We start from the raw sequence: 26,244 nt of genomic DNA, 5'->3' as shown, positions 1-26,244 counted from the left end.
CTCTTGTTATTCTAACAGAAATTACTAGCATCTACTAAGCACCTACTATGCACTTGGGCTCATAGTTCAATCCCCACAACAAACCGACATGCAAGTAAGAAGTGGTGAGATCTCACTCCGGCAGATGAGGAAATGCGAGGACTGGGTCATGTTCCCAAGGCGTATAGTGGTACATGTCTGGGACCAAAATTTAAATTGGCCTGGAAACTAGGAAGATGGCTCAGGGGGTTGCCGAGCAAATGTAATCAGAACATGCAGTACACACATGTAATCAGAACATGCAGTACACACATGTAATCAGAACACACAGTATATACACAGTATACATATGTAATGAGAACACACGGTATACACATGTAATCAGAACACACAGTATACACATGTAATCAGAACATGCAGTATACACATGTAATCAGAACATGCCTCTGGGAAGACAGTAAGGAGAGACGGGATTCCCTAGACGCTCATGGCCCAGGAGCCTGGCAACTGCAGCAGCAAACCAGAGCTCTTACCTCATGTAAGATGGATGAAGACTGACTGACACCTAAGGTTGCCCTCTGACCTCCACACACATGGTCTCACATGCACACACACAGACACACACACTATTAAAAAGAACACCAGTGTGCAGGATCCAGGTTCATACCAGCACACTGACACAGCATCCTCCAAATGGAACATCCACAAGCAACCAAGGGCATTACTTTTACTTGGCTTCTCTTCACTGCAGGAAAAAAAAAAATCAGCTTTCTAAATTAATTGAGTTTACATATCAGTTCTCGAAAACTGAGCCACCTGAAATTAAATACTAATTTCTAAACAATTTAATATATATTATTCAGTTGGAGAATTTGTCTTTGTTTTGATTAATATAACATTTATTAGCATGTTTTGTGGCTTTAAAATTCAAAATTTCTACACAGTCCTGACTTACACTTAAATTTTTTCTGCTTTATATTTATACAACTCTTGGGGTTTTGTTTTCAGGGTAAAATCCAATAAATTGCATGAAGTACTCAAGGCTTCATTATAGAACGGCCTCTGCATTAGATGATTCCCCAGCCATAGACTGTAGTAAGGGTTCTGAGGATGCAGACTAAGCTAAGACATTCAGAGGGTTATGGATGTTACATGCACGTGAGGATCAGTATTTCCAGCTTACAGTGGGTTATTAGGACATTGCACACCATAAGTGAAGGAGCTTCCACATAGAAATCAGAAGGAGTCACTCATTCTTCCGAGCTGTGCACTGTGTAACTCATTTATCAAACGTGTCCTGAAAGGCTGCTATGACCTACGTGCTTACAATAAGTTTCTGACTAGTTGATCAATTGTAGCAGTGAACCGCCAGCCTATGGGCATTTCATGGCATTTCTTGCCTGAAAGGTATAAATCTAAAATCATATTTGAACTCTGTAATGACTTCTTTGAGTTCCCTACGTTATTCTCTGAACTCCCCAGCGGGGAGCATGGCGGGTGCTGTGATAACTCTGGAAACGGGCGGTGGCTGTGTAAGCTGCTTTTCTCGCAGCTGCTGAAGGCAGCTGACTGAAACCTGAAGGGAGGCGAGCTTTATTTTGGCCAGTGATTCCAGTCTGCCACTGGGAAACATGATGGCAAAGCTCATGCCAAGAGAATCTCACATCAATAGCTGCTCACACAGGAGGCAAAGAGGGCTTGCTGAGACTAGAGAAGGAGGCAACTTTCTGAGCCCCACCCTCGGTGATTGTTTCTCCAGCCAGGGACCCCCTCCCAAGGCTCCACGGCCTTCAGAATTAATGTAGAGCTGCAATCACAGTTCCAGCCAGCCAAAAATAATGGTTCCGCATTCAGAAATGTTTCCTGTGATATCTCTCATGTTTCCAGAAACAAAGAGTATCTTTCTACAACACTAAAATGAAGGGACACTCTTTGAGATCAGGCTTAAAAGAAAAGAGTTTAAATTTTGGAATGGAGAAGTCATCCAAGGGTTCTGGTTTTCTGAGAACTGGAAATACGATAACCCGTGGTCTGCTCTGCTAATTTTCCACAGACTAGGCTTTGCCTGCCTGGGAAGGTGGATCAGGGCTTTAAGGTCTATAGAAGCCCCATTCTCCACGGGGCCAACACAGACGTGACTCATGGTTTCTGGATGACTCCATTTTTCCTGTAGAGGGGAGCACGCCCGGCCCATCCTTCCCCGTACAGTCAGATGAGAAAGAACAGTCGGTGACCACACCATACTGGTCCCTTCTTTCCTCAGAGATTGCAAGATGTTGGGGCATCATCTTGAGGTGTTATTTAAAATCAGAATTTCAGATGAAATGCTTATGATGGAGGGGTTGATCATATGTTTGGCTTAATTGCTCCTTTAGTTAAGACTTGGACCTGCCTGTTCATTATAATCTTTAAAAATAAATGACGTAATAAGTCTACATTGTTTCGGGATCAGCCACAGCCTTTGGCCAGATAAAAATCTAAGTCACCGTCATACAACTTTCTTCTGTGTATTTACGTTAGGTTGGGGTTAGAATCTATTGTCACGGCAATGCACACACCCTGGAGATAAAGTGGTTATGTTTCAAACCCTAGCTCATCAAGGGTTGTTAAACAGGGAGAAAGTATCCGTGTTCCTGCTTCTCTATATACATAAAAACGGGGGTTATATAATCGAATCTTCTTCAGGTGGTTGCAATAAACAATAGCAATATTAAGCACAATGTTCTGTAAGTAAACACTAAGCAAGTCACCACCACTACCACTCTCCTAAATTTACCCTGTAATTTGTTTTCCATGGCCTTCTTTTCTTCGGATCTCACACTCAGGGAACCAGCAAATACTTGCTGAACACTTGAATAGGGAAGAGCAATAGCGTAAGACCCAGGACTTGGAAAGCTCATGAAGAAATTCTTTACTACTCATAAAACAGTAAGATACAGGGAGCGTTTGTGAGCTACATGCCCTTAAAGAGAATGTGAGCTGTACAAACTCAGAGAGGGAGCCATTAGTAAAGGCAGCTTCAGGTAGCATGCCGGTGCTTGACTGGGTGAATCACCTGTAGGTGGGCCGTGAGGAGCAGGAACGCATTCCAGGTGGAAAGCAATCCAGATGCCAGGCCTGTGGGCTCCTAAGAAAGGTCCCAGGAAGCCCCACTTCTTTTGTCCTCATTTAAATTTTAGACCCGTAGTACACAATGAAACTCTTGTTTTTGTTTGTGACATGGTCTCATGTAGCTCTGCCTAGCCTAGAACTCACCATGTAAACTAGGATAGTCTCAGACTCACAGAGACCCACCTGCCACTGTCTCTTGTGTACTGGGGTTGAAGACAACACCACCACATTTGGAATTTAAAATGAAGTGTAATGTTTATGTTACAGTAGGAAGAAGAACAGATTCACGCCCTACAGCAAACAGCACCTAAGACCAGCATAGGACAACCCCTGCTTTTAGAAAAAGGTTCCATTTTCATAAGCTAGAATAGTTTTGTCCTATTCTCCTTACTCTAGTTCAAATAAAAAAAAATAAAATAAAATAAATGAAAAAAAAAAAGAGCTGGATTCCACTGAACCTGAAGAAGTATCTACAGACAAAAAGAAATAAATATTTGGATAATTTGCCAAATAGGAAGATAAAAAAAAATAAAATAAAATAAAAAGCAAAAAAATAAAATAAATAAATAAAAAGAGGAGGGGGGATAAAAAAGTGGGGAACAAAGAACCTGTCTTTAGAAGGAGTTCATCTGAAGTTGCTTTTGTATAAGCACACATGATAGGTAATAGAGGCTTGGGGTTTTGATTTTGTTGTTGCTTTTTTCTTCCTAGTTTTTTGAGACAAAGTCCTGCTATGTCTTCCTGACTGGCCTCCAGCACTTTGTAACCCTCCTACCTTAGCTTCCCACATGCTGGATTGTAGGCATGCACCAACATGCCCAGCATAACAGCTGTCAATAACCATGTGGCTACTTGCAGGAGTTTATCATAACAGTTCCTAAAGCAATGATTTCTGGGAGGTTTTTATATGATAACTGTGTAAGAAACATCTAGTGACTGAGAGTGCCTGAAAGCATAATTTTACAGTCAAGGAGATGGTGATAATGGTGGCAATGGCGATGATGATGATGTTGTGGGGGTGGCAGTGAATCTTCTTCCTTGCTTTTGTTGTTTTGTTTTGAGACGGGGTTTTATTTTGTAGTCCAAGCTGATCTGCAGTCACTGTACAGCCCAGGTTTGTCTATCCTGCAGCATCTGCCTCTAACCACTGGTGAATTCCTCTTTTCTGGTATAAAAAAAATCTGAAGCACAGTACTGGAGAAATATCTTAAGAATCAATAACTCGTGGTGCTTTTGCAGAGAACCCAGGTGCAACTCCCATCACTGACATGGCAGCTCACAGCCATTCTAAATTCCAGCTGTGGGGCACTGAGCAGGTGCACACATGGTGCACACACATACATGCAGGCAAAATATCCATAGACATAAAGTAAAACAAATCCTTAAAATGTCTAAAGTCAGATCGAAAAAGTTGAAGACCTTGTTTATTTGGAGAATATTCCTTTTCCTGGTAGAATTTTACACTTCGGGATGCTTCTGCAAACTGTTTTAAAACTAGAAACGAACTACGAGCTGAAGAACAGGATGCAGTGATAAGGATGGCTAGCTTTCCACAGTCACCTGTTTGGGGAACTCACGTGGAGTTGTTTCTATTTGATGTCTGCAGGTGCTGCTGGTGCACGGGGAGCTGCGAACAGAGGTAAAGTGTGCAGCCTGCATCATTAGAATCGCTTCACTGGTAAAACTTAGTTATATTGAGAAAAGCATTTAATTTAATTATTTGGTAATTCAACTGTAAAAATGTGTAAAACTAAAATTCTAGCAAATAACCCAAGATATTTTAAAGTTATCTATACATATTATGATTATTGTCTCATATGGTCTTGTTTATTTTATCTTATTTTCTATTGGATTCTGGGTTGGTTGCTTGGCTCTCTTCTCTTGAGAACCACTCTTCTGGGAAGTGCTGCCTAGCCGGGTACTCACTATGCCTACCAGGCTAGCTTTGAACTCCTGGCAATCTTCCTGCCTCAGCCTCCCTAGTGCTTGCTTGCAGGCATTCACTGCTATGTCTGGCTCCTTTCTACATAGCTCAAATAAAGAAGAAGTCAAATCCTACTATGGAGTTTATAGGGGAAATCAAATTGACTAAATAGTAAGATTAAATAGCATAGCTTTGTGATGACCTATTTAAGGCTGCTTCTTCTCGACAAAGGGTCAGGTGAGCAAATGCTCACCAAAGTAGAAGCATAAAGATTCTCAGCGTGGGTATCTAGCTATGATCAATATTCAAAGCAAAGACTGCCAGTCACGGATGCGATAAATCGGGGTCTCTTTCAACACAGTCAGGAGGACAGCATGGAGAAGACGGGACAGCAGTGCAGCCGTCTGTCAAAAGAAGGTACAAACGTGAATGGGTAAAATTTGCCAAGCCCTGCAGAGAAAGAGAAGACAACTCAAAAAGAAATCCCATTGCCAAGGTAAGTCATATTGACAGAAGCAGTGTGAGCTTTAGAATAAACGTATTACATGCAAATTACAGACGATGTAGGAACTCCACTCAACAATATGCAGCCTGGAAAGTCCACAGAACAACAACCTGTCCTCTACAACAAAGCTACAATAATAATAATGTAAAAGAAAAAGATAGGAATGATAGCCTCTAGAGCTATAAAATGGGATTAAGAAATATATTGCTCATTTTAATGCATAAGCCCGTGCCTGTCCACATTCTATTAAACAAGGCTAAAAATAGAAAGAGATAGCAATTAGATGACTGGGAGAGAGTGTGGGCGTGGCCGTGGATGGCAACTGCTGAGGCTGGACAATGAGCTGTCTCGTGAGCTCTGTACTCTTCGCTCTGCTAAACAGCTTTAAGATTATAAAAATAAAAATCAATCCATGTTCACACGTACTCTGAATATCTGTTACCTTATTCTCTCCATTTCCCCCTTCCTTGTCACTTTCCCGGACTTGCAGAAGCATCCTTTTGTAAATGGTAAGTGAGGATTGGGCATCCAGAAGAAGCTTTCTCACCACTAAGCCTCCTTTGTTTTCTTACAACATTTTAACATTCCCACCATGGCACCACGACCCAAATAAGCACTCAAATGGCTTGTCATTCTTGGTCCATGCTGGTGAGCAGAGCAGCTGTACTTGATTTTTTATTCCGACTCTCCAATAATAAGTAGAGCAAGAATAAATGACAGCAACGGGAAGGGTGGGTCCAGTGAACGGATGACTTTAGACTGTGCAGGAGTCAGGAGAAGGCTTGTCAAGGGTCAGCTTGACATTTAAGCCATCTTCTTTCCTTACAGATCACTTCTGATTTTCAAGCAACCCAGAAAATTACCTACCGAATTTCTGGGGTGGGAATTGATCAGCCCCCTTTTGGAATCTTTGTTGTTGACCCAAACAATGGTGATATTAACATAACGGCCATAGTTGATCGTGAGGAAACCCCGAGCTTCCTGGTGAGTCCCCAGTCAAGCTAGCCTTCTTTGTGAAGTTATCTCCTCTCCAGGTAGATTTGCAAGAGAAGAAATTATTACATGGGTTAGTCTATTAGCGAATAATATTCATCCTTCTACTAACCCCCACCCCATGGTTCATGTCCCTGGGATAATACACCAGAGAGTGGGGGATGATGATAGGGGAGTGGGGGAGGGGCTGGGGACACTTTCCAGAACTTCATCCTGCCAAAATGCAGCTACTTGAAGGAAGAGCAGCTGGACAACAGCAAGAGTGGGAACCTTTCCCTTCACCCACACTAGGGGAAATGTTCTTTCTTCCTTTCTCATTAACTTCTGTAAATAGCAGCATTGCTCTAATTTCTATGGGTGTTAATCATATTCAAACTAGCTCGATATAGTGATAATGGCTATTCTCCCTTTGTCTCTAGATCACATGCCGAGCTCTAAATGCCCTGGGACAAGATGTAGAGAGACCACTCATATTAACAGTGAAAATTTTAGATGTCAATGATAATGCTCCGATATTTTCACAAACCATATTCAAGGGTGAAATTGAAGAAAACAGTGCTTCAAGTAAGTCTTTAGCAGCACCAACCACCTCCTATCCATGACGTTCAACTACACATGTCATTATACCATTTTTAAAAACTATTCTGTTCTGCTCTGTAGTTTGATAACAAAAAAAAAAAAAAAAAAAAAAACCTCATCACGATAGTCTGAGATTTCTTTTCCAAATTTTGTAGTAACTCTCAACAATTACCCATCAGGATTACGATTGTAGATTATAGTCCCATCACGAAGCTAGTGCCTAGGCATACAACCTCTGTGTGAGTCCCAAACATGAAGAGGGCTCCTAGGCAGCCTGGATGCACAAGCTCAATGAGTTTGGATTATAGAAGGCCGCCATCTATTCACATTCCTTGGGTCATATTTAAAAGGAAACCCGCAGGTGCATCTATTTCGGGGAGAACTCCGGTCAGAAGATAGCCCCAACCTCAACAAAGTCAAGGCTGAGGGAACGTTGGAAGATTTTTCTGAAAGCCAACAGAAAGAACAACAGTGACATACTTTGTTTTTGGGGTTTTTTTTTTTTTAGCAAACAAGTAGTTTTTAAAAAAAAATTTTTTTTTGAATGGGAATTAGTGCTAAACTAGTTTGACTCTTTGATGTGAATGTAATGTCTTTGACAATTTTCCTATATTCCTAGATTCACTGGTAATGATCCTAAATGCCACAGACGCGGATGAACCAAACCATATGAATTCTAAAATTGCCTTCAAAATCGTCTCCCAGGAGCCTGCAGGCATGCCCATGTTCCTCATCAGCAGAAACACGGGAGAAGTCCGCACTTTGACCAGTTCTCTTGATCGAGAGGTAAGGCAGATTACCTGGAAGCATCAAAAAAAAAGGAAAAAGCCAAAAGTTTTTGACGACTAGCAACCCAAGAGAGGTACCTCCATTTTATCTGAGGATACAAAGAGAACACAAAGACACCGTCTGGAGGACCCTGCCTCCATGGGTGTGATTCCGCTGTAGTAGCGTGTGTACCTGGGACAATACCTCTCACACGACAGACGCTGGTGTGTAGAAGCAGACTACACTGGGATTCATTCCTAAAGAATGGGAGAAAATTCTTAGATGAGGAGATGTCTATCTGTCATAAAAGTCTGAAGGCATACATGCCTTTCCTCTAGACATCGCCATTTATTTTTAACCTCTCCTTACAGACAGGGAAGGGTCTCTTCCTCTCCCTCTCTTCATCCCCCATCACCATGTTTCTCCACCAAAGCAGGCTACTCAGGTGCACATTTCCTTCACACAAATGGTTTCCCCAACAGGCTGGCAGGGAAACGCCACATGTGAGCTTCTCTCAGACAGGCACAGCACCCCTCATTCTCTCAGACAGGCACAGCGCCCCTCATTCTCTCAGACAGGCACAGCACCCCTCATTCTCTCAGACCGGCACAGCACCCCTCATTCCTATATCCATGTTTTTGCTCTACATCTACCCCGCTACCTTCAGAAGTCAGCCAAAGAGGAAGCCTCTTCCAGCCCCTCAACACCTCCACCCAGTCATCTGGCGCCACACCAGTCTCTCTCTGCCACGGACAGCTAACAGTGTGCATGAGCCACGATTCACGATCTTAAATGTTTTCATGGAAACATTTTATCATATCTATAGAAGGCAACTACTGGCCACTTGTAAATTTTATTCTTTTTCTCCAAATATAGCAAATCAGTAGCTACCACCTGGTTGTGAGTGGTACAGACAATGACGGAACGGGACTGTCGACTCAATGCGAATGCAGTATTAAAGTGAAAGACGTCAACGACAACTTCCCAGTGCTTAGGGATTCTCAGGTATGCCGCCTGGTCCTGTCCTTGAAGAACCATTTTTGTGTGTGATTAACAGTTTTGCATCCCAATTTATTAACTACACATTTGTTGGGCTTTAAATTTTCTATGTTTTTCTATTTTAAAAAATAGTTTAGGTAGAGCAGTGGTGGTACATACCTTTAATCTCACTCAGCACTTAGGAGACAAAGGAAGGTCTATGAGTTGGAGGCCAGCTTGGTCTACAAAGTGAGTTCCAGAACAGCCAAGGCTACACAGAGAAATGCTGTCAAAAAAAAAAAAAAAAAGATGCTGGGCGGTGGTGGTGCACGCCTTTAATCCCAGCACTCGGGAGGCAGAGGCAGGCGGATCTCTGTGAGTTTGAGGCCAGCCTGGTCTAGAAGAGCTAGTTCCAGGACAGGAACCAAAAGCTACGGAGAAACCTTGTCTCGAAAATCAAAAAAAAAAAAAAAAAGGAAAAGAAAAGAAACAAAATCTAACAAACAAAAAATTCAAATATGGCAGTTAAGGGATTGGTATGAAATAATATATAATTTGAAAACTAAGAATTAATATTATTTAAAATAAATATGCTTTTAGGTAAGCCCTAGTGCGGACTCCTGAGTTCTTTTCTAGCGGTTCTAGCAGTGGGGCTGCAGACCATCCTCTTCAGCTGCGGGAGGAAGGGCACACTGACCTAAGCAGCCAGGTTGCCCAAACAACCCTGGCAGTGGACAGAGTGGCATGGGAGCAACGCTGCAGCCAGGTCACCCTCAGGACTCCTAGCACCGACTCTTAAATCCTGCTCATCTCCCTTTCAGTACTCAGCGCGCATTGAGGAAAACACTCTAAACGCCGAGCTACTCCGGTTTCAGGTGACAGACTGGGACGAAGAGTACACGGATAACTGGTTGGCCGTGTACTTCTTTACCTCTGGGAATGAGGGGAATTGGTTTGAAATTGAAACAGATCCAAGAACCAACGAAGGCATCCTGAAGGTGGTTAAGGTAAGGCCTGAGTTTCTTTAGTGGGTAAAAACATTCTACAGAACTCAAACTATTAGTAATACAAATAAATTACATCAATAATATGATCACTCTATTATTTAAAAAAAATAGAAAAACAAAGTGGATAGCATTTATTTTACTAGCATCATAGCTCTATTGCCTAAAGACAACTTCTCTTGAAATACTATTTTTTTTCCTTCCAAGCTACCATACTTTCTTTAACACACACACACACACACACACACACACACACACACGTACACACACACGTACACACACAAGGTGGGGGAGGTTTGCATACTCTCATGACAGGAAAGAAAAGACATTTCATATATTAATCAAATCCACTGTCTGCAGATGGATTGGAGTTCAGAAGCGATAGGAAAGCATGGGATTGTGACTTGGGAATTGGTCAACACACTTTAAGGGATTAAACTAATCTCGTCACAGAAAGAAATCACAAAATCCCTAAAAAAAAAGGAAACTTAACAAATTCTGCTAGGTAAAAAGCAAAACACTGAGTAAAGCTTGGGTTCAGCAAGACAGCATCCCCAGCTGGAATTACATTAGGGCAGCTGTGCCTGGAAACAGTGTAGCCTCGAACGGTAGCCGCGAACGGTAGCCGCGAACGGTAGCCGCGAACGGTAGCCTCGAACGGTAGCCGCGAACGGTAGCCGCGAACGGTAGCCGCCCTGCTGATGTTCTCTGGCTCTGGGCTTGAAACATTCTGGAGCTTCTTTAATGACTGGGTCTGACTTAAAGATGGAGTGATAATATTTTCCTAACAAAGACACTTCTTAGTGGTCCACATTTCACGGAGAGTGTCACTGCTTCTGAATCTGCAAGGACCTTGTTATAAATTCCAATATCATCGTGATTCCCTATTTAATGTCCTGGGGTCATTCCCTTTCTCAAACTTGCCACCTGGCTGTTATCCTTGAACCTTGACAATTCCTACAGCATTCCGCCAGCCATTGAGTTCTGCCGCAAGCTATGAAGCAAGGATGGCTTCCTCTTCCTTTTACCACCTAGCCTCTGCCTGGCCTTGCTCCTTCCCTCTTACCTGACTGCAATACTGTCTAGCAGGTGTCCCTGCTGCCTGTCCCCAGTTGTCATCCTCACTGCCACCAGTCCACTACCACATTATTTTAAAGAAACAAAGAAGATGACTTACTTTGTTCTGTCAATCCTGCCCCGGCTCTCAGTGAGCTGAGTTGGCCCCGGTGCCAACAGCACCTTCACGTCACCTGCAGTTTATCTACATGGAATACAGAAAGGATTCGTTGGAGGAGTCGGGGGGGGGGGGGGGGGAAACACTCATATTATTGAGTCTTAAATTAAGCAACGTGATTCTAACGTGCCATCCAGGTGGATGACCACCTACTTCAAAATGAAGCGGCAGACCTTCGCATTACGGTGCCCAAGACCCTACCCTACCAGCCAGCTCAGATCCTTCCGCAGTGCAGGGTGTTTGAAGATGTTTCTGCCTTTTCCTGAAGAACTTCCCAGCACCCTTCAGTGCTCAGTTCAGATCCTCTCAGATGCCTTTCCCAGCTCTCGCCTAGAAGCCTCTCCTGCTTCCACGCAGCTCTGCCATCTCTACCCACACTTTCCCTTCCGCCGGGGAACTCTGACACTGTCAAGCAGTCCCTGGAGCTGACACTCGAATCCAGATCTCTTCCCTTAATAAATATTCTGCGGATAAATAGATAAAGCCAAAATTAGCATTTCCTACTCTACCATCCTAAAAAAAAAAAAAGAAGAAGAGGTAAACGATTGAATGAAAACTGTTAACCTTGAACTCTTGATTTAGGCCAGCTTAACTAGAAAACCAAGCCACTACAAGCAAAAACACTGAAAATTGGTTTTATAAAGACTTGGGCCAATTGTTCACTGATATAAAAAAGAATTGGTTGGTCTTTTTGCCAACAAAGATGCAATAGGTGGCCTTTGAACCTTGGAATTTTATTTATGTCAGAAAAGAAGATACATGAATCCAATGAACATATTATTAATGGCCAAGTGGCTGTTTATTTTTTTAAAAAAATGAATCCCCAGGCAGTGGTGGGGCACGTCCTTAGTCCCACCACTTGGGAAGCAGAGGCAGGCAGATCTCTGAGTAGGAGGCCAGTCTAGTCTATAGATTGACAGTCAGAACTACACAAAGAAACCCCATCTCAAAAACAAACAAACAAAAAAGAATGAATCATAGAACTTAATTGTTTAGCCTCTCAACAACCTGGTGAGATAAGGTTTGGTTTTATGTGTCAGGAAGTTAGGCCTGGGATGTGGCATGGTGATAGAACAGTTGTCTGCCTTACATAACATCCTGGGTTCTGTTTCCAGTACTGAAAAGACTAATATTCTTAAACAAATTAATAAAATGTACATAACATTTAGAAGCAAAAAGCTGAGGATCCCAGCTCAGATGTATCAGAATGAAGACTTGAGCCATCTTACCACCACGAATTCAGGACTTCTTAAGTTCTACATCACAGCCTAAAAAGAGTTGACGATGTTTTGTTAATCTAGAAAATAGACACAGGTTACCAAAACGAGGTCTCATGAGTTAGAAATCCTAAGGCATTCTCTATTGGACACTGCAATCACTTCTGAAACTATCTTTGCTCTATAGAATTAGAAGGTCCTGTCTTCCAGATTGTGCTTGCTTGTTTTCTCTTTTGTGACACTTCCTTCTTGGTCTTACTTGGTCTTCACTCCAGGCTCTGGATTACGAGCAGATGCAAAGCCTGCAGTTTAGCATCGCCGTCAGGAACAAAGCTGAGTTCCACCAGTCTGTGATCTCCCAGTACCGAGTGCAGCCGACTCCAGTCATCATCCAAGTCACCAATGTCCAAGAAGGCATTTCATTCCGTCCTCCTTCTAAGACATTTACTGTGCCAGGGAGCATAAGCACCAGTAAACTGGCTGGTTATATCCTGGGAACATATGAAGCTACTGATGAAGACACTGGTAGAGCTGCCTCGACTGTCAGGTAAGACAGGCCTTCTATCCTTTCAGGCCTTTGTGTAGCTTTCATCTATAAGCGACTACAGCATCAGGCTCCGCCCACTAGCTGCCAAAACCAGAGCTACGAAAAGGGTGAAATTGGGGAGCCAGACAACCCAAAACAAAGATATAAAGATAAATTATTAGAATACATTATGCCGTGAGCAGAAATAGTATGCCCATAAACTAGTAGACACTAAATAAAAGAGGGATGCTTTAGCCCATGTGGAAATCAGGAGAGCGCTTCACAGCTGAGACATGGAAAAGTCTAGAAGTTCATCAGAAGAGTAAGATAAGACATTATGGTTCAATCCAAAGCAAAGTCAGTAATAGCTGAAGCATAAAGCATCGTACAGAGTAACAGTCGCCATGTAAAGAGCAAAGGCACAGGGTTTGTTTTACTTTGTTCTCTTTTATTTTTCACAGCCAAAATTGGGTAACCAGACCAATGAATGTGTAAGGATTATGAATTATGATTCATCTATGTCATGCTAACTTTCTGGTTTTTTAATTGCTTTATAAGATTTATTTATGTTTATTTTAATGTGGATGGGTGTTTTGCCTGCATGTGTATCTTTGTACCTTATGTGTGCAGTTCCTCCAGGAACCAGAAGAGGGCATCAGATCCCCTAGAACTGGAGTTATAGGTGGTTGAGCTGCCATGTGGGTGCTGGGAACTAAACCCAGATCCCCTTAGAGAGCAGCAAGTGTTCTTGAGTACTGAGCTACCTTTCCAGCACCCTGATATTATTTACAAGTACATATACAACATTTTTAGATCATGCATTAATATGTTGGCTGTCTAATGAATAGTATTTGTTAAACAAGTAACATTTTGTATTTTGTTCTATTATAAAACAGATATGTCCTGGGTCGTAATGATGGTGGTTTGCTTGTTATTGATCCAAAAACTGCTCAGATCAAATTTATCAAGAACATTGACCGAGATTCTACTTTCATAGTTAACAAGACAATCTCAGCTGAGGTTCTGGCTATAGATGGTAAGAAAGCTATTTCCATGGTTTTGAATTAAATATTTTTTAAAAAGCATTTCCTTCAGAGTAGATAGTCATGACTGCTTTGCACCTTTCCTTTATCATAGAGATTATTCTCTTAGGAACTTATCGGCCTGAGTCTGCGACCCCACACCTTAACCTAAGAGAGACTAAGAATTTCCATTTCCCAGTTTAGTTGGTACCCACCATAACTCTGGTCCCTTTGGTTTACTATGGGTGAGGGAGAAAGTGTGTGTGTGTGTGTGTGTGTGTGTGTGTGTGTGTGTGTGCATATGTGTGTGTGTGATATGTATTCATCCCTATGTGTGTGGGAATGCATGTGTCCATGAATTTGTGGAGGCCAGAGGAAGATGTTGAGTTTCCTGTTTCATCAGTGTAAGCCTTAGTAACCTGAGACAGGGTGTCTTACTTAACCTGGGGCCATGCTGGATGTCAGCAGGCCCACAAGACAGAATTACAGGCACACACACAGTAGCCTTGGCTTTTTACACAGTGCTAAGGATCCAAACTTGGCTTCTCATGTCTGTACATCCAGTGTTCTCACACCCTGAGCCATTTCCCAAGCCTCAGGAGGAATTTTTTGGCTTACAGAAATAACTGAGTTTTAGAGGACAAGGAAAAATCCCCATAGACAGTCAACCACAAATCCCCATAAACAGTCAATCACAAATCCGCTCCAAATGGAAGCTCACGTTGTGAGCTCCCTGTAAACTCATGTCATTAAGCAATAAAGTTTCCTCTCCTGAGATGTCTTAAAATAATATTCATAGAATGTATGTGTTAAACGATCTATAAAATTAATTTAAGCTCAGTGTAATAAGCACCAAAAATAAACATCAAAAATATTAACATTTGGAAAAACCACTCCACCCGCAAAAATGACAGAACTCATTCATCATCTCACCACGAAAGAGTTTTTTTATTTGTTGCTTGATTGTAAACATTAATTGTTTGCGTGCTTTTTTGAAATGGGGCTTGACTGAATGGAGCTTGTCCTGTGACTCACTATGTATAGCAGGTTAGTCTCAAACTGACAGCAATCCACATGTCTCTGTTCCTAAGTGCTGGGATTAAAAAGCCACATGCCACCACCCACCCTGACTTCAGTAAACTTTTAAGTATTAAGTAATAAATATAATTATTTATTTTAAATACTGGGGGCTCAGATTGCAGAAGAAAGACCCTTACAAGCTATTTTTTGTTTTAATTTCATTTGTAATTAATGAATCAATTACTTTGATTTCACGACTATTTAACTAATACTCATGCTGCTTACTAGAGACACCAGACAACTTGACAAGTTTGAATTGGTTTTATAAGTTGCAGAGATAGGATGGTGTCTTTTTACTCCTGATAATCACAAACACGCCTTTTCATGAGAAGTTATCACGACTTGGCAACAAGAAAGAAATATAAAAAATTATTTTTGTAAGTTGGCTGCAGGGCATATCTATAATCCCAGCTACTCAGGAGACTGAGGCCGAAGTTCACAGCCAGCCTGAGCAATTTAGAGTGACTCTTTCTCAACAAGAAAGGAAGGAAAGGAGAGAGAGAGGGGAGAGAGGGAAGGGAAGGGAAGGAAACGAAAGGATGGAAGAGGGGGGAGAGAGAAGAGTGTGTGAAGGAGAGGGGAAAGCAGAAAAAGAAAGGAAGGTGAAAAGATAGAAAGAAAGGGGGAAGTGGAGAGGAACAGTAAGGAGGAGGAGAAGGGGAAGAACTCAGAGAAAGCAACGAAAAAGGGGTGAAGGGAGGAGAGGAGAGGAGGGGAGGGGAGGGGAAGGGAGGGGGAAGTGAGGGGAGGGGAAGGGAGAGGAGGGGGAGGGGATGGGAGGGGAGGGGAGGGGAGAGGGGAGGAGAGGAGAGGAGAGGAGAGGAGAGGAGAGGAGAGGAGAGGAGAGGAGAGGAGAGGAGAGGAGAGGAGAAGGGGTGTGGAAGATCATGTTTTGTTCAACTTTACTCTCTGTATTCCTGTACTATTCTTACAGAAAACACTGGTAAGACATCTACGGGCACAGTGCACGTCGAAGTGCCCAGTTTCAGTGAAAATTGTCCCTCGGTTGTCCTGGAGAAGAACGAGATCTGTAGCAGTGCCTCGCCGTCTGTGCTCGTCTCTGTGAGAACCCTGGAGAGGGGCAGATACACTGGCCCCTACACAGTGTCGCTGGAGGAGCAGCCTCTGAAACTGCCAGTCATGTGGAACATCAGAATGATGAACGGTGAGCGAGCAAACTTGTCTCTGTGGGCCGAAGCTGCGGCTGCTGTGTATTTCCAGAGGAACATGAACCCCCTTGACGGAGGTCCTTTCTAAACTGAAAAACTGAAAGCATTGCTTTGAAACTAAGACATGAGCCTGGTCTCTTCTGAGGAGAAGAGAAATTGGAGGAGCTGAGCATCATTTACTGTTTTCTGGGTTTGTTAGTATCGTTGTTTGAGACAGGGTCTCTCTGTGCGGTCTAGCCTGGGATGGAGCTTGCCCTGTAAGAGGTAACCTTGAGTCCAGTGGACTGACAGCTGCAAACTCACTAGCCAATGAAAAACAAGGAATCGTTTCCTCCTAAAACATATCGTGTTTATCATATATTTTCTGAGTTTTTCAAAAGTCCCTTTCTGGACTGCACAGTGACCATTAAGCCGCTTCTAGTCCTCTGCAAACATACTTTCCCTCTCTGGTTTCTATGCAAATCTTGCTTCCTCTCATGGATGTGCTCCATGGTATCCTGCAGTCGTATATCAGTCAAGGCCAGAGACACCAAAGAAATCTTGCTCTCTTACTCTCGGCGTTCTGATCTTATTTAGAGGAATAGCTCCAAACTGGATGTGCCATTGGTCTCTATAGGCATTTGCCAGATAGACGCACAGTCAGCAAACAGACAGCTGGGAATGTAGCTCAGTGGTACTGCTCATGCCTAGCACTCACAGGGTCCTAGGGTCAAGTATTGGGGTGACAGCATAGGGGTGACTGAATTGAATTAGGTTGGTCAAAGCAAACGATGTAGCCATGGCACAGTGTCAAGGGCACTGCGGATTCCAGAACGATTCAAACAATGTAACACTGCCAGGTTTCCTACTTAGAAAGAGGTGACAAAGAAATGGAGAACCCAAACCAGGTGGTGCTCAGTTGTCTAACAGGCAATGGGCCCTACCACTAGGAACCCTATCACCCAGGCCCTTAGCTCTGGGGATAAGCAAAAGAAGAAGATAAGAGAGCACCCCCAAAGCCAAAAGTAGATTTCAATGAGTCAGACATGGGATCAGAGTTTGAAAGCATGCATGGGGTCATATGCCTATAAGTATTGGTGCAGATATACACAAGAGTGGGTAAGCTCAGGATATAAACATGACATTGTGATGCCCCATCTCCCACCAACTTCAGTGGAAAAAAAAAATAATACAGGGCTGGGTCCTTGTGGAGGGGAATCATGGGCCTGTTGGGCTATGGGAGAGAATGACAAAAAAAATCACGAGGGGTTCAACTTTTTGGCTTCTCTCCATTGGATGAAAAACTGTCTTGGGCCACAGAGGGATGTCTAACCCACAACCTTGAACCTACAAGAGCCTGGGGGCTGGAAATATATGTTTATTTTCACAACACTGTTTCATGACACAACACTTTGAAGCTGTCTTCTAAAGACTTCAAGTACTGAGCAATCAGTCTATAAAAACAAACAAAAAATTAATCTCTTGTGTTTTAATTAGCTTTTACAATTTTGTGTTCAACTGTATCTACAGCTATTTTGGGCCACATGTGGCCTACATGATTGGACACTCCTGGTGGGCAGACTGACCCCGCCAAACCCCTTCACCACTCAGCACTGCTCCAACAATGCCAGTCTGGCTGTTTGTGACCATGATTCCAAGACAGTTCTGGCACCATTATCACATGCAGGAGGCTTTAAGAGCAAGGGCTGCCTGGTCTCACTGTTGCTTTTGACTTTTTTGTAGATACTTCCGCACTTCTACGAGCCCAGCAGCAGGTGTCCCCAGGAGTGTACAGCGTCCCAGTCGTCGTGAAGGACAATGAGGGCGGGCAGTGTGACACACCAGAGATCCTGACCCTGACAGTGTGTCAGTGTGATGACCGGAACATGTGCCGAGCCCCTAACCCGAGCAAAGAGCCTATGAGACACAGAGAGTCATCCTGGCGGCTGGGGCCCGCTGCCATCGGCTTGATCCTGCTGGGACTCCTGATGCTGCTGTGTGAGTAAACTAACACGCCCGTCGGAGTCTGTGGCAAGGGCCTCATTTGGAAGAGTCACTGTGCTCATCTGTGCAATGTGAGAAGCATCATTCTAATCACTTAGATGGCAAAGCTGAAGGAAATCGCTAGAAAAAAAAAAACTCAAATGTGTTTAGCTTGTCACTTAACAGCAATTTAAATACAGCAAGGCAAGTCATATATGCAAACATTTCCAAAAAAGACAGGGCTGGGGAGATGGCTCAGTCAATACTGTTTGCCTCGCAAGCATAAGGAACTTGAGTTCAATCCTGCACCCACCTAAAAAGTCAAGTGCCGCAATGGATGCTTGTCATTCCAGCCGTAGTAGCAAGATGGAAGGAAGAGACACACCGATTTCTAGAACTCACTGGCCAGCTAGCCTAGCCTACTTAGCGAAGCGCAAGCCATTGAGAAGCCCTGTCCCAAACAAAAGGGGAAGACACCCACGGGATGCTATTCAGGTGGTGCTCTGGCCTCCGTGAGCACACTCGTATGGTGTGTGCTCACAAGCACATTCCACACACGCGGAGGGTAGGGGACAAGATTGAGGGGAAAATTATAAAGATGCTCTGTTCACAGTCCAAACCATGCCTTTATTCATACGCATGGGCTTTCTAAGATACATCTCCGACCCACATACTAGTCTCATGACTACAGTTCTAAAACAAAAGAATGCTGGTCACATAACCTCAGAGAGGTCATCTAGGATCCACGTTAGCAGAACTTGAGCCCTGAGAATTTATTATTTAATCCAGCAAGTCCTCAAAACAGAGTTTACCCCTTATCTCATGTGCACCCTTTAAAATATTCACCCCTGGGCTGCAAAGGTGGCTCGGTAGTTAGGAGTACTTTCAGAGGGCCCGGGTTCAATTCCTAGCACTCATTTGGTGGCTCACAACCACCCATAACTCCCAGACACATATGCAGTGCACACTCATACATATAAAATAAACCTTTCAAAAACACCTTAATGTTCATACATAATAGGAAGACATTTAGGGAAACTACATGGCTTACTGTCTTTTAATAAATGTGCATTTTAGTTTATTCAATAGCTAGATTTCTAGAAATTTTCATTTTAACTGAAAGTTCATTAATCAAATGATGCTGTAAATGCAAGAGTCCTCTACTTAAAGAAACTTTGAAAGGAGTCGGATAAGATATCCTCAATAAATTCACAATAATTCCTTAGTTTATTAGTGCATCATAAAATATTAATGGAAAAAGTTTTTCATGTTATATATGTATATTCTACTTCAACTGTCTTTAGAAATATGGTTTATGGGGTGGAGAGATTGCTCAGTGGTCTTGAACACATAGCTCTGAGAAGAGCTGAATTCAGTTCCTAGTACATACAGTGGATGGCTCACAACTCCCTATAGATCCAGTTCCAGTGGACCCAGCATCCTCTTCTGGCCCTCAGAGACATGTGCACTAACATGTACATACCTACACACAGACTGCACATGTGTGCACATAATTAAAAATAAAATATTTTAATGATAAATTCATATAAGCATTATATTAAAATTCAATATTCTGTATGAATTACATCCCATCTATTTATAACTTGACCTAGTTTTATACTAGTATATGACTGATATAATTTGCATAATTATGTAGTTCATTCTAGCAATACTAGCAGGTCTTCCTAGTATCCATTACTGTCTTTTCCCTCTCTCAGACTACCATGATGAAAGCACCATTTGCTTCCCCTTTAAACTGATGGCTTAGATCATACAACTTGGGATCATAGAACTGAAAAGCCATGCATCCAAAGTTCAGACCCTAGAAGTCTGATTCGGAGACGGAGTTTGCTAACCTTTCAGGGGACCACTTCTAAGTGGACAGTTCCAGCATTAGGGTTCATATGGCCTTGACAGTGCAGAAATGGAGTTAAGGCAGGGACAACAGAGCTAGAGAGTGATCAACAGCTAAGAACCCTGGCTGCTCTTCCAGAGGACCTGGATTTGGATTGCAGCACCCACATGGCAGCCAGCAAGTGCCTGTAATTCCCGTTCTAGGGAATCTGACACTTCTTCCAGCCTCTGCATGCACCAAGCAGGCACACGGTCCATAGACAAAGATGCAGGCCAAACACCCATACGTATGAAAAAATGTTTTCAAATGAACATGTCTTACCCATTAGCAGAAAGAATGGCATGGTGGCTGGAAGACCCTCCATGCTAAGGACTTTCGGTTCTCAATTAAAAGTGCACTGATGGGGACTGGGAGGACGACTCTGAGGTTAAAAGCACAGGCTCTGCCAGAACCTGGATTCCAGGTCCCAGCACCTCACACCTACAGTCCACACACACACAGCGCATCACACACGGTGCACTGACAGCCATTGATTAAAATGTCTTTAGCCGTTGTTCCTGGTCAATTGCTCTTTAGTAAAGATCAGATCCTGAAGTATTATCAAAATCTTGATTATGGGGTATCATAGTTTTGTGTGTATTTGCCAGACAACATGTACAGACAAGTACGACAAATAGTAATGACAACAACAGCAGAAGCAAGGAATAATAATAATAAGTATTATGGAAAGGAATTACAAAACTGAACAAACCCTCCCAAAAAATGGCCTGGCCTCCTACAGATCATGATCCCTGGAAAATTACTGCATTTAACTTACCAAATTGCATTCTGTAAACACTAATTTTGCTTTCAGTAAATATACTCCTTTAATGTTTGAATTATTGTATTGCCTTTGTAACACTTTTGACAATTGCCATGTCAAATAGTTTCCGATGGATTCAACCATTCTCTTATTATCCTTGTCCCTGCCCAGTGGCCCCGCTTCTGCTGCTGGCCTGTGACTGTGGGTCAGGTCCCATCGGAGGAGGAGCCGCGACAGGTGGCTTTATCCCTGTGCCTGATGGTTCAGAAGGAACAATCCATCAGTGGGGAATCGAAGGAGCCCAGCCTGAAGACAAGGTGAGGATCCAGTCTGTCAGACAGTTACTGCGGCCGTGCAGTGGGAAACAGTTTATGTTAAAGTAGGAAAGGGGAATAGAGAGAGCTCAAGGGACATCTTAATCCTAAGTGGAGAGATGAGATTGTCATGGATGGGGACTTTTAGGACTCCAGCTCTACAGAAGTCCTGTCCTAAAAAGGACCACACTCCTAGAAGAATTTTAATGTTATCACTTACAAGGGGGGGTCACACTTCATCTATATTGCACTGAAACATGTGTTTGTCTTATAATTTGTAGGAAATCACAAATATTTGTGTGCCTCCTATCACAACCAATGGTGCAGATTTTATGGAAAGTTCTGGTGAGTAGGTATCAAATTTGTTTATTTATTTGTCCTGGGATTTGAGCTCAGGGCTTCATGCATGCTAAGCAAGTGTACACACTGAGCTACAGCCCATCCTTTTTTATGTTTTCTCTTTTGAGATAGGGTCTCACTAATTTGCCCAGGCAGTCCTTGAACTTTAAATCCCCCTGCCTCAACCCCTTGAGTAGTTGGAATTTATTTTTAAAATGTAACTTTGAAATTAAGGGCAGGTTAGAGGAGAACTAGCCAAAATTAAGAAATGATCAATAATTGAACATTTGTGTACATAACAAGCGATATCACCACTGAGATTAGAAGCTGGCTTTACAGTTCTTTGTGGCTGAGCCAATTCCACAGCACTGGTCTGCCCTCCATGAGTTAATTCACTCGCTGATGTTGCTGCTTGGAAAAATGTAAAGACTTTTTTTTTTCATTTTCCAAATTTTAATGAATTGAAGCAACTATAGCTCTCAATCAACTAGTTGCTAACTTTAAAATATTTTTAATTTATTATTTTATTTTGCTTAGAGCTATTTCGCCTTCATGTATGTCTATGCACCATGTGCATGCCTGTTGCCCACAGGGGTCAGAAGAGGGTATAGGATCCCTTGGAAACAGGGTTAAAAATGGCTGTGAGCCACTATATTGGTACCAGGAATGGAATCTGTCTTTTGGAAGAGCAGCCAAGCCCTTAACCTCTGAGCCATCTCTCCAACCACTAATCAATAACTTTTAATTAGGAACTATTTTACAGTATTAAAAAAACTGTAAATGAAAATTCAAACAATAGCTGTGCCTACCACCAACTCTGTCTATTGCTAGTTCAGGTTGGGTTATGTTTGCCCGTCAAGTCCTATGTGTGCACATCTGCGTCTCTGAGTGTGTGTGTGTGTGTGTGTGTGTGTGTACACTGTGTGCACCTGCAATTCTGTCCCTCTTCCTGACATAACAGCATCAACTGTGTTCCCGATTTGTGTTCAGTTCCTAGTTTTCTGCAATCACCATGGGGCAAGAAGCCTAAAGCTGGCATTTAGTAAATCTCTTATTTCTTTGGGTTTACTGAGTAAAAATTTCAATCATGCTGTCTCATTACCAAAAGTACTCTGTAAACTAGCGTGCGATAAGATACTCACAGGAATTTTATTCTTAATTCTATAGTTAGCAAAAATCTACACAAATTGTCTCCAGTTATGTGACAACCTTTAACAGCTTCTCAAATACTCAATTGCTTCTCCCATTGTGATTATATAGCAAAAACTAAACTCAGAATTGTGTATAAAATATAGCTCATGATGAACTTGAGAATTGGTCAGGTGGTTTAGGGTACTGTTTGGTACTCCAAAGGACTGGGGTTCAATTCCCAGTACCCACACTGGGTGGTTAATAAACACCTGTGAATTCCAGTCACAGGGGATCTGATAGCCTGTTACGATTTCTGTGGGTACCCATCCATACACATGGGCCCACATTCACACATGCACAAATAAAAAGTAAAAATAAATTCAAATAATCTAGGAAAGCATAACATGAACGAAATAGGAAATACACCATAACACTTTAAATTTCCCATGGATACCATCTGTCACTTTACACGGCCACGTCATGGAGACTCTCTTCCTTTCCTGTACTGAAATCACACAGCTGCTTGACTGCAATGTCATTGTACCTGAGAACACATGTGCTCGGGAGCTTTCCACGGTTGATCACTGCCAACTGTCCTTTCATGTTGTTGTTTCTGGCTATTGCCACTGACAACCCAATTCCCCTGTACCCTCCTCTAACTGACTGACATGGTCTTGTGGCTATTTCACCTGCCCATGCCCCTTCAGAGTTACTCTCACAGAAACCTTCAGCAATGCTAACACCAGCCACACCACCATACTTTCTTCACATCGCGGCTTTATATGGCAACTGTCTGTCAAAGATGAGAGAACTTTAAGGCTTGGAAAGAGCTCAGTCAGCCAAGGGCTTGCTGTACGAGCATGAGTCCCTGAATTCATGAAAAAGCTAAGCATTGTGGCCAATTTGTGGCGAAAGGGGAGGCAGATCCCGGGGCTCACTGATAGAGAGTCTAGCTGAATCTACAAGTTTCAGACCAGGGAGAGACCCTGGCTCAAAAGAGATGACGGTGCCCTGAGGGTCAACACCCAAGATTGACTTCTAACAAGTCTGACGTGTGCACACATACCACATGGGCATGAGCACACCCCTGAGGCGCACACGAACATACACATACATATGCACACATGGGAGCTTTTACAAAGTCACAGCATGAACTATCAGAGAACTCTCTCTCTCTTCTGCCTTTAGAAGTCTGTACAAACACATATGCTGGAGGGACGGTGGTGGAAGGCGCTTCGGGAATGGAAATGACTACCAAAGTGGGAGCCGCTACTGGAGCAGGAGCTGCGGGGACACTTGGCCCCTGTTCCCTGGGTCACTCAGGAACGATGAGAACGAGGCATTCCACCGGAGGGACCTTGAAGGACTACGTTGTTGCGCCAGTGAACATGACTTTCCTAGGTTCCTACTTTAATCAGGTAACTGCATAGCAAACTGTCAGGCTGGGTTATCTCATTTATATAGGAAATCTGGCTATTTGATTGTATACAATAGTTTTGAGATTCATTTCTTCTACACTTTTTTCAAAGTAAGGAAAGAAAAGCTTCCTCTTGTCAAAATAAATCGGGTAATTTTGGTGACTGTCAGATTTGAGCCACTAGCTCAAATTCACAAGCCAAGCCAGCAAAGACAAAGCTAATGCAAAGTCCCCATGGGGTGAAAACTGTCTCCGTGAACGTTGAGAAAGCTGCCTGTCCCCAAGACAAAAATCGAGCTGCCCTAGTGATAGACTCCAGGCAGTATATACAGTTGCTATGGAGACTGAAATCAAGAGCTAACACATAAGCCTAGGCTAGCCTCTTTGATGGGCTGTCAGCCATATTGCCAATTCCCCAAACAAAAATGTAAATTAAAGAGTATTTCCTGAAACCAGACTCAGGAAGACTCATATCCTGCTTTCTCTAGTGTGGACCTAGGTTTACTTTTATCTATGACATGAAAGCAAGAGGACTTCTGGGAAGGGAAGGGAAAGAATAGGAGAGAGGAGCAGTAACAGGAAGAAAAGCCATCTCGTGCTTTCTCTCATTGATGAAATCTATATTTAACTATATATGCATATATAGCACATGGACGCCAAGGACAGACTATTGGGGAAAAGGAAAATGGCTAGCAGGAGAGAGGGGAGAGCAAGAAAGGGCAAGCAGGGATCTAAATATGATCCAAGATCAAGGATATATATTTATGAAAATGTCATAAACCTATTATATTGACCATTAACTAAAAACATACTAACAATAAAAATAAATAAATGAAAACATTTTAGCTACCCAAAGGAAAAAATAACCAAATTTAAAATATGAAGAACATTTTCATCACTAGTGGGGATTTCCTAATGCGGGGATTCACTCTCCAGCCTTGGGCTTTATGGATAAATTCTCTGGTCTTTGTGAGGTCCGTCTCTCCTCTCTCCATCTTTAGAAATCGTTTGCCTATGCAGAAGAAGAGGATGAGCGGGAAGTGAATGACTGTTTGCTGATCTATGATGACGAAGGCGAGGATGGCGCCCCCTGTTCACCTGCCCTCAGCTCCTGCAGCTTCATTCCCGATGACCTAGATGACAGCTTCTTGGAGTCCCTTGGCCCCAAATTTAAAAAGCTTGCAGAGATATGTCTCGGTATTGATGACGAAGCCAAGCAGGCAAAGCCAGGCCCTAAAGACAGTGGTTCTGGGGCAGGCATCTGTGCTCGCTCTGCGGAAGTCCCTCAGTCAGGTGCTAACAGGTACCAAACTTTGCCTGGCAGTCTGGAAATCCCTCAGTCACGTTCTCAAAGGTACCAGACTTCGCCTGGCAGTCTGGAAGTCCCTCGATCAGTTTCTAACAGGTACCAAACTTTGCCTGGCAGTCTGGAGGTCGCTCAGTCGGGTGCTCAAAGGCACCAGACTTTGCCTGGCAGTCTGGAGGTCACTCAGTCGGGTGCTCAAAGGCACCAGACTTTGCCTGGCAGTCAGGATGCTTCTGTTTTGTTCACTTCCGGGTCTGTCCACCCTGCCATTGCTATCCCTGACCCTCTACAGCTCGGTAACTACTTGCTCACAGAAACCCACGCAACTTCAGGTTCCCTCATGCAGCCCACCACTGCCACCTCTGACCCACATCTCACCCAGAATGTCACCTTAACAGAAAGAGTGATTTGCCCCCTTCCTAGTATCTCTGGCAGCATAGTGGCTCCCACGGAGCTGCGGGGCTCCTACAGTATGCTCTATACAAAAGAAACCTGTTCCCATCTATGACCAAAGCAAACTGGAAAAATATACTAGCCAAATTTGGATATTTGTACCCGAATATCTTTTTAAAATCTAGCAAAGCTTGTGGTATTGGACTAATTTGGCTCCTACTGGATAACCTCTGATCATGATCATGATTTACATATTCTTATTCATATATAACACCTAGGTATGTTAAAGAATATTTCTAATTCTCTGATTTTTTTCAAGCGCAAGTAAACCTGTATATCAAAAATAATCTTAAGATATTATGTAGGGAGTGTTCTAAGCATCTTTACGGTTCTGTGATATCAACATCAAAGGAAGATGCTGTAGCCCTACGCAGTGTGGGTTAGTACATTGGCTTCCTTCTTGGAGTTCAGGTTCCTGTCTCTGTCACCTTTCTGGCATCATTAATAAGAATATGAGAGTATTATTAATAACAGTGGAAATCTGAGGGGCATGATGAAGCTTTCAGGGCAGCTTGGGACAAGGGTAATGGATGCAGCTCAGGGGTTTCGTCTTCTTGGTGTGAGAACTCAAAGCCT

At 42.9% G+C, this 26,244-nt stretch overlaps 1 protein-coding gene across 1 annotated transcript; it reads left to right on the top strand.

The window, feature by feature from the left end:
• The first annotated feature begins 466 nt into the window (after positions 1-466).
• Positions 467-25,723, top strand: LOC121441846 (desmoglein-3-like). Its single transcript, XM_041643168.1, has 17 exons — positions 467-517; positions 4,697-4,729; positions 5,376-5,510; positions 6,348-6,503; positions 6,932-7,076; positions 7,711-7,877; positions 8,736-8,864; positions 9,659-9,844; positions 12,568-12,839; positions 13,715-13,854; positions 15,855-16,085; positions 17,812-18,066; positions 20,880-21,025; positions 21,304-21,367; positions 23,681-23,910; positions 24,911-25,212; positions 25,366-25,723. The coding sequence occupies exons 1-17, from the start codon at positions 467-469 to the stop codon at positions 25,721-25,723; spliced, it is 3,000 nt and encodes a 999-aa protein (XP_041499102.1).
• The last annotated feature ends 521 nt before the right edge of the window (positions 25,724-26,244 follow it).

This window comes from Microtus oregoni, unplaced genomic scaffold (assembly GCF_018167655.1).
Source record: "Microtus oregoni isolate MIOR12 unplaced genomic scaffold, Mior012 000082F_ref0000272, whole genome shotgun sequence".
Lineage (NCBI taxonomy): Eukaryota > Metazoa > Chordata > Mammalia > Rodentia > Cricetidae > Microtus > Microtus oregoni.
Note: the sequence above shows the minus strand (reverse complement) of the source record. Positions and strands in the feature narration are given on the sequence as shown.

Bases quoted from the DNA above. Each gene is read 5' to 3' on its own strand.
- LOC121441846 (XM_041643168.1), top strand. From the start codon at position 467: ATGGCCCAGGAGCCTGGCAACTGCAGCAGCAAACCAGAGCTCTTACCT. The intron at 5,511-6,347 runs GTAAGTCATATT...CTTTCCTTACAG, and splicing joins AAAGAAATCCCATTGCCAAG to ATCACTTCTGATTTTCAAGC. The intron at 12,840-13,714 runs GTAAGACAGGCC...ATTATAAAACAG, and splicing joins AGAGCTGCCTCGACTGTCAG to ATATGTCCTGGGTCGTAATG.